This window comes from Myotis brandtii, unplaced genomic scaffold (assembly GCF_000412655.1).
Source record: "Myotis brandtii unplaced genomic scaffold, ASM41265v1 scaffold317, whole genome shotgun sequence".
In the NCBI taxonomy this organism is placed as follows: domain Eukaryota; kingdom Metazoa; phylum Chordata; class Mammalia; order Chiroptera; family Vespertilionidae; genus Myotis; species Myotis brandtii.
Window position 1 is genome coordinate 1821017 of NW_005362155.1, and position 8804 is coordinate 1829820.

An 8804-nucleotide genomic window follows, 5' to 3' on the forward strand; every position below is an offset into this window, starting at 1 on the left:
CAGGTCTCCTGACTCCCACCTCCGTGTCCTCTGGCCACACCTGGCCTGTGGTACAAGGCTCCCTTGGGGGCCCCGCTCCAGGACCAGGGCCTGAGGGTCTGCCATACCCCTGAGGTGTAAAGCTGTCCTGGGTATGTCTGACAGCAGCTTCCCTACCCCCTGATGCACAGCCAGAGGCCTCCTGGGATAGAAGCTCCGGATGGGGTGGAGCCCACCCTGAGTGTTATCCGTTCTCCAGCCACACCCAGGTGCCTTCCCCCAGCCAGTCGCCATCCATCCCAGAAGGGCAGTGTCCTGCTGCACACAGGATCTCTCAGGTCCGGCTGTAGCTAGCAATTTGGCACAGGCTGCTCAGGACACTGGTGTCCCTCCCCTTTCCCCACAAACACTCGCTCTCCCCAGGCTCGGCAGCCTGGCCCCCACCACCTTGGGACACGGGCTACGAGAGGAAGAGGGTTTGCATGTTGCTTCAAGACACTGAGCTGCCTCCTTGAACCTCTGCCAGGCAGAACTGGGCCTGCAGTGGTCCAAGTGGGCAGATGAGTGGAAAGTACTCAGCCCCTGCAGAGCTCAGGGGCTGCTGAAGTGCAGATGGGTCACTACCCATGGCTGGAGATGGTCAGTCCAAGGGCCTTGGCATAGGGATAAAGGGCTGTGTCCTCCGCTAGGCAGGAATGTACTCGGTGGGTGCTGCGAACACTGCTAGGTTGCATTTTATGGTCAGATACTTGTAACCCTCAGCACGTGTCAGAATGGGCTCCTACCCAGGGGGTCCCTGGAAACTCCAGAAGCAGAGAGGCAGCTGCGAGCCAGCTTGGAGATGACCACGCACACCCTTGCCCTCTCATGTACTCAAGCTTTTTTTATGTGATGACATTCACGTAACAAAACGGTTTCAAAGTGAACAATTCAGTGGTACTTAGTAAATTCACAATGTGCAGCCATCACTTCTACACTTCTACCTACTTCCAAAACATTTTCATCACCCCAGAAGAAAACCTTGTGCCCATCATACAATTGCTGTCCAGCCCCTAGAACCACCAGTCCTCTTTCTGCCTCCATGGATTTACCTGTCCTGGACGTTTCCTATAAATGGAATCATACAACATGTAGTCTTTTGTGTCTGGCACCTTTCACTTAGCATGTTTTCAAGATTCATCCATGTTATAGCATGCGCCAGAATTTCATTCTTTATTCATTGGTGGGCATTTGGGTTGTTTCCATCTTTGGCTCTTATGAATAGAGAGAGAGTGTGTGTGTGTGTTTGTTAGAATACTACTTTTTAATTCTTTGGGGTAGATACCCATGGGTGCAATTGCTGGGTCATATGGTAGGTCAACTTAACTTTTTGAAGAACTGCCAGACTGTTTTCCAAGCGGCTGCACTATTATTTTGCATTCCCGTCAGCAATGTAGGGGAGGGCTCTAGTTTCTCCACAGTTCCACCAGCACTTACCAGCAGGTTTGATTCTGGCCATCCTAGTGGGTGTGAAGTGGTGTCTCAGCAAGTTTGGATTTGCGTTTCCCTGGTAACTAGTGATGAGCATCTTTTCATGTGCTTATTGGCCATTTGTGTATCTTCTTTGTAGAAATGTCTATTCAAGTCCTTTGTGAATTTTTAAAACAGGTTGTTTTTTGTTGTTTAGTTTTAAGGGTTCTTTCCATATTCTGGATACAAGACCCTTATCAGATAATACAGTTTGAAAATATTTCCTTCCATTTTGCAAGTTGTCTTTTCACTTTTTTTTTTAAGTCCATTTTTTTTTCCTTTATTTGCCCATGCTTTTGTGTCATAACAACTAATCCATTGCTACATCCAAGGTCATGAAATTTTACCTATGTTTTCTTCTAAGAGTTCTGCAGTTTTTGTTCCTACATTTAGGTCACTGGTCCATTTTCAGTTGATTTTTGAATACATTGTGAGCTAAGAGCCCAACTTCATTCTTTAGTGTTTATATCTAGTTGTCCAGCACCATTTGTTAAAAAGACTATCTTTTCCCCATTGAATGGTCTTGGAACCCTTGTTAAAAAATCACTCAACCATATATGTGAGGGTTTATTTCTCTCCTCTCCATTCTGTTCCATTGGTCATAAAAACCACATAGTATAGACATATAGTCTGTCCTTACACCAGTACCACACTGTCAACTTTCTACCTCTTTTTCAAGATTATTTTGGCCGCTTGGGAGCTCTTGTAATATGGTGTGAATTTTAGAAGCAGCTTTTTTCCATGGCTGCAAAAAAAAAAGCCATAGGGATTTTGATAGGGATTGCATTGAATCTATAGATCACTTTCAGTAGTATTGTCATCATAATTATATTGTCTTTTAATCCATGAACATAGGATGTTTTTCTATTTATTTAGGTCTTTAATTTCAGCAATTCTTGTAGCTCTGAATACAAGTCTTTCACCTCCTTAGTTAAATTTATTCCTAGGTGTTTTCTTATTTTAGGTGCTATTTTAAGTGGTATTGTTTTCTTTCTTTCTTTCTTTCTTCCTTTTTCTTTCTTCTTTCTTTCTTTCTTTCTTTCTTTCTTTCTTTCTTTCTTTCTTTCTTTCTTTTCTTTCTTTTCTTTCTTTTCTTTCTTTCCTTATTCTCACCCAAGGACATGCTTTTTCATTGATTATAGAGAGAGAGGAAGGGAGAGGGAGAGAAAAAAAGAAACACCATTGTGAGAAGGAAGCACCGATTGGTTGCCTCACGCATGTGCCCCGACCAGGGATCGAACTCAAAACATGGTATATGTCCTGACCGGGAATTGAACCTATGACCCTCCGGTATATGGAACGATGCTCTAACCACTGAGTTACACTGGCCAGGGCAGTATTGTTTTCTTAACTTCCTTTTCAGATTGGTCACTGCTGGCACAGAAATATTGCTTATTTATGTGTGTTGATCTCATGCCTTAAACTTTACTGAATTCATTTATTAGCTCTAGTAGTTGTTTTCTTATTTTGTAGATTCTTGGGATTTTGTGTAGGATTATTTAATCTGCAAATGGAGATAGTTTTACTTCTTCCTTTCAATTAGATGCCTTTTATCTCTTTTTCTTGCCTAATTGTACTGGCTAGATCTCCAGTATAATGTTGACTTGCATTGCTGAGTTCCTGACCTGGAGGAAAGCATGCATTCTTTCACCTCAGGGCATGATGCTCACTGTGGGTGCTCTGTTGATGCCCTTTATCCTGTGGAGCAAGTACAGTCCTATTCTTCCCTGTGACAGAACAAGCAGAGCCCTGTGGTTACTGAGATGGTGTGGCTCAGCCCCATTCCTCTATGCCCACAGGTCCACCCCTCCAGAAAGGATTTGAGGACAGAGCTATGGGGTTCTTCGGAGGCTTTGGGGGGCCTCTTACTCCTCAGAGTCCTCAAGCCCCTCACAGGCATGATGTCTGTCACAACCCAGAAAGGCACAGATCCTGCTGGCTTGACCCCCCTCGTCCCAGGTGGAGACTTGGGCCCCATCCTGTGGGCCTCTACTGACTGGGGCCTTCCCTTGCAGCCACACGCACTCGCCCGGGTCCATGGCCACGGTTGGAGAGTGGTCCTGCGCGCGCTGCACCTTCCTGAACCCGGCCGGCCAGCGCCAGTGCTCCATTTGTGAGGCCCCCCGGCACAAGCCTGATCTCGACCAGATCCTGCGGCTCAGCGTTGAGGAGCAGAAATGGTCTTGCGCCCGATGCACATTCCGGAACTTCCTGGGCAAGGAGGCCTGCGAGGTGTGTGGCTTTGCCCCAGAGCCCGTGCCTGGTACCTCCCTGTTGCCAGTCATCAACGGGGTCCTATCCAAGCCACCCACCATCCTGGTGGAGCCCAAGGGCAGCTGCAAGGAGGAGACGGGTCCAGTGCAGACAGAAGAACTAGTGACCACGGAGCCAGCTGTGGGTCGGCCCGAGGAGGAGGGCGGGGCAGCAGAACCTGGGAGCGGCTGGGCCTGCCCTCGCTGCACACTGCACAACACTCCCGTCGCCAGCTCCTGCTCTGCCTGTGGCGGCCCCCGGAAACTCTCGCTGCCCAGGATTCCTCCTGAGGCTCTAGTGGTCCCTGAAGTTGTGGCCCCCGCCGGCTTCCACATCACACCTGCCCCACCTCAGCCGGGGGAAGGTGCTGAGGCCGACCCTCCCTCTGCTGCTGACCAGGAGCCACCCCGGGTGCCACCATTCAGCCCCTTCTTGCCCACTTTGCAGAACAACCCTGTGCCTCGCAGCCGCCGTGAGGTACCCCCCCAGCTGCAGCCACCGGTGCCTGAGGCCACCCAGCCCTCACCCCCTGCTGGCTTTAAGGGGCCTCCCCAGAGCCCAGGGTGGACTTCAACTGGGGCCTCCCGCTTGGCAGAGCTGCTGTCAGGCAAGCGGCTGAGCGCTCTGGAGGAGGAGGAGGCCGAGGGCGGCTCGGTGCTGCACCGCTGCATCTCCTGCTCGGCCCCCGGCCCCTCCAGCCTGTGCGAAGCCTGTGCCGCCGCTCCAAGCAGCGACGTCATCGACCTGACCGGCGATGCCGTGCGCTACACGCCGGCCAGCCCCTCCAGCCCCGACTTCACCACGTGGTCGTGCGCCAAGTGCACACTCAAGAACCCCACAGTGGCCCCCAGGTGCACTGCGTGTGGCTGCTCCAAGCTACATGGCTTCCAGGAGCACAGCGAGCCCCCTGTCCGCTGCCCTGACTGCAGCGCCGACAAGCCCAGCCTCTGCACTGCCCACAAAGCCAGCCGCCTCTTTCCTGAGGCACCTGAGCGCCCGGGCCAGTGGGCCTGCCCTGCCTGCACACTGCTCAATGGGCCACGGGCTAAGCACTGTGCCGCCTGCCACACGCCTCAGCTCCTGGAGGCCCAGCGCAGGGGTGCTGTGCCCCTGAGGCGCAGGGAGAGCATGCTTGTGGAGAAGCGGCGGCAGACAGACGAGGGCGAGGCCAAGGCCCTCTGGGAGAACATCGTGGCCTTCTGCCGGGAGGTGAGTCCCCTCAGGACAGTGGTCCACCCACCAGGGCTGATGCTCCCCTTCCCATGGGCCTCTCTCTGCATCTTTTGTCCTTCCCTGCAGGCCCTTCTCTAGCCACGGAGAGGGAGGGACCAGCGGAAGAGAGGCAGCATTCTCTTCCCCGAGCTCTGAGCATTAGCCTGGCACCTACTCACCCCTCACCTGAGAGGGACTGGCCCCCACTATCCACTTCTTGTCCCTTTTTTCTCTCTGCCCACAAGAGTCCATGGCCTCCTAGTCTGTGGTCCTGACCCCTCTCAGGTGTGATTTCCCATAGACATTGAAGCCACAAGGAGGTGGGGACAGGCTTCCTGCCAACAGGCAGGCCCTGTGTTTCCTTCAGCTGTGGAGACATGGCCAAAACTCGGGGTTCTCTTGCCCTTGGAGCTGTGGGAGGCCTGAGCCCAGGATAGTGTCACCCTCAGGTCAACTGGGGGAGGGGGGCTGCTGCCCCTGTCACTGCCAATAACCCACCCTCACGGCCCATCTGGTCTTGTGTCCTGCCTTCCCCATCCCAGTTGGGTCCTCCCACCTCTCTTCCTGGGCCTTTAAGTGGTGGGCCATGGACTAGCTGGGGAGGCTGCCCGGTTCCCTGTGCCCCATGCCCTCCACCTCTGCAGCCTCCAGGCTGGTGGCTTCACCATTTCCTTGGGGCACACATACCTCCCATTGACCTGTCGCCAGGCTTCAGTGACATGGCTGGCTACAGTCCCCCATGCCTGCACAGCTGAGTTCACCACACAGGTCAGGGGAGCTACACACACACCTACCCCCTTTCCTCTGGGACTCAGGTAGCATCTTCAGGGTGCTGTCCTGGCCTGCCAGGTGGAGCGAGGTGCATCTCGGGCCTGGGGCGGCCCAACTCAGCCTGAGCATATGTGGCTATGGTCTCTGCAGAACGGCGTGAACTTCGTGGATGACAGCTTTCCACCCGGGCCCAAGTCTGTGGGCTTCCCTGCAGGCGACAGTGTCCAGCAGCGCGTGAGACAGTGGCTGCGGCCCCACGAGATCAACTGCTCTGTCTTCAGGGACCACAGCACCTCCTGGTCCGTGTTCCACACTCTCCGACCCTCGGACATCCTACAGGGGCTGCTGGGCAACTGCTGGTGAGTTTGGGGTATCTGCTCAGGCCGGGTGGTGGGACAGTCTGGTCGTGCTTTCTAGTGAGGCCCCGGCTCTGCACAGGTTCCTGAGTGCTCTAGCTGTGCTGGCTGAGCGGCCTGACCTGGTTGAGCGGGTGATGGTCACACGCAGCCTGTGCCCGGAGGGCGCCTACCAGGTGCGGCTCTGCAAGGATGGCACGTGGACGACGGTGCTGGTGGATGACATGCTGCCCTGCGACGAGGCCGGCTTCCTCCTCTTCTCGCAGGTGGTAGGGAGGATGGGCGTGGGGTGGGCGAGGGGAGGGTCTCGGTGGGCCTCGTGACTTCGGCCCCTCCCTGCAGGCCCAGCGGAAGCAGCTGTGGGTGGCCCTCATTGAGAAGGCGCTGGCCAAGCTGCACGGCTCCTACTTTGCCCTCCAGGCAGGGCGCGCCATCGAAGGCCTGGCCACCCTCACCGGGGCCCCCTGTGAGAGCCTGGCGCTGCAGGTCAGCTCCACTAACCCCCGAGAGGAACCCGTTGACACTGACCTCATCTGGGCCAAAATGCTGAGTTCTAAGGAGGCTGGGTAAGAGGGGCGGGTGCTGCAGCGGCGGCAGCTTTGGGAGAGGAGGCAAGGGGACAGCCAGGCGGGGCCTGGAGCGGTGGGCTACTCAGGGGCAAGTACCCTCTGACCGACAGCCTGTGTTTCATAAGATGTTTCCAATGTGGGCTGACCACAGTTAGTTAGAAGGCCTGGCCTGCAGCCCTGTCATCTCCCACTGCTGGCTCATGGGTCCCACCTGCCAGTCCAGGGCAGTAGGCAGAATACTGCTGATCAGCCTGTACCTAGCAGGCCTCATCCTGACCTGGGCCATGATGACCATCAGCACCTGCTTGGAGACCTGTGGGGCTAGCCCATGGAGGCACCCGGGGGAAGTGGGCTGCCTTCTGAGACCCGCACGCATTGGCCAGCGTGTCTGTAAGGAGGCCCCAAATCCTAAGCCCGAGAGAGATGGCTTGTTGGTGCTGAGACCCCCTGCTCTCAGCTGGTACTGGGCATGACCACCGCCCCCTCCCCTCAGGAAGTTGTGGCCCTGAGCTGATGGGACCCAGGCCTCCCGACTCCCAGCCCAAACCCTGTGAGCTCTTGGGCCACTGTGTAGGGAGCAGGCCAACACTTCCTGAGTCCTGTGTGTCTTCCCTGTGTTCCTGGGACCTGCACTCCCCCACAGGCAGGCAGGACCCCCACCCTCAGGGTAACAAGTCCCCTGGTGAGTGAGCCCTCCTCAGTGAATGAGGCTCCTGGTTCCTACGGGGCCCCATCATTAAGAACCCCAGGTCAGCAAGCCTGCCCGGTCAGCTAGGCCACTCTGCCTACACAGGTTCCTCATGGGCGCCTCTTGTGGGGGGGGCAACATGAAGGTGGACGATGCTGCCTACGAGAGCCTGGGCTTGCGCCCCCGCCACGCCTACTCCATCCTGGATGTCCGTGATGTCCAGGGCTCCAGGTAGGAGCTGGGCCGGCCATGGGTAGCCAGGGCATGTGGATGTGTGGTGGAAGCATGGCCCTCAGCCCCATGGTCCACAGGCTCCTGCGCCTCCGGAACCCATGGGGCCGCTTCTCCTGGAATGGCAGCTGGTCGGATGAGTGGCCACACTGGCCAGGGCATCTGCGTGGTGAGCTCATGCCGCACGGCAGCAGTGAAGGTGTCTTTTGGATGGAGTACAGCGACTTCATCAGGTACCTGGACTCTGCAGCAGTGGGCGTCCGATGTCTACCTCATGGCCACCTGTGCTCTAGCCACCCTCACTTAGGCCCACCTGACCTGTCGCTGCCCTCACTCCCTTGCCCTGACCCAGTGTGTCCTACCTGGGGAGCCGGGCCTGTCCCTCTGAGACCTGAGGCGGAGGTGGGGGTGATGAGAGAGACTGTGGGCGTTGGGTTCTGCCCTCAGGACTCTTTCCTCTCTGGGTCATCCTTGGGCATGGGGCCTCCTAGTGGTGTTCATGGGCAACAGCCAGGACCAGGGTTTTAGGACATTGGTCCCAGGAAGTGGCCAGGGCACAGTGGGGCAGAGAGGGGAGGGGGAGAGGCTTAGGGAGGTGCCTGGACCCCTGATGGGGACGGCTCCTGTGTCTGGAGCTGCTCAGTGGGCTGTCCGCTCACTGCTCAGGTACTTCGACTCCGTGGACATCTGCAAAGTGCACTCGGACTGGCAGGAGGTGCGGGTGCAGGGCTGCTTCCCCAGCTCGGCCAGTGGGCCTGTCGGGGTGACAGCGCTCACCGTGCTGGAGCGTGCGTCCCTGGAGTTTGCCCTCTTCCAGGAGGGTAGCAGGTGAGGGAGGCTGTGGTCTGTGGGGGAGAGGGTGGGTGGGACTAGAGCACTGGTTGGGGTGGGCAGGCGGATCTGGGGGATTTGTGGAAACGGGGCAGGGTGGGGCCATGGGGCAGTAGAGCCACAGACGGCAGGTGCTGCCCGTGACCCCTCCTGGGTCTGGCTGTAGGCGCGCGGACTCGGCTGACAGCCACCTCCTGGACCTGTGCGTCCTGGTATTCCGAGCCTCCTTCGGCAGCGGTGGCCGCCTGAGCCTGGGCCGCCTGCTGGCCCACAGCAAGCGAGCTGTCAAGAAGTTTGTCAACTGTGACGTGATGCTGGAGCCCGGCGAGTACGCCGTGGTGTGCTGTGCCTTCAACCACTGGAGCCCCACCACGCCGGGCCCACTGGCCGCCACCCAAGGTAACA

The 8804-nt window shown here is 56.6% G+C and overlaps 1 protein-coding gene across 3 annotated transcripts in view; it reads left to right on the forward strand.

Moving 5' to 3' along the window:
- CAPN15 (calpain 15) overlaps positions 1-8804 on the forward strand; it is a 16362-nt gene that overhangs the window by 5287 nt on the left and 2271 nt on the right. For all 3 annotated transcript variants that reach the window (XM_005870364.2, XM_005870363.2, XM_005870365.2), the window contains exons 2-9: positions 3504-4950; positions 5875-6083; positions 6163-6346; positions 6423-6646; positions 7443-7568; positions 7649-7801; positions 8235-8396; positions 8566-8798. In XM_005870364.2, the coding sequence (XP_005870426.1) occupies positions 3504-4950; positions 5875-6083; positions 6163-6346; positions 6423-6646; positions 7443-7568; positions 7649-7801; positions 8235-8396; positions 8566-8798 (2738 nt within the window). The remainder of the gene's footprint in view (positions 1-3503; positions 4951-5874; positions 6084-6162; positions 6347-6422; positions 6647-7442; positions 7569-7648; positions 7802-8234; positions 8397-8565; positions 8799-8804) is intronic.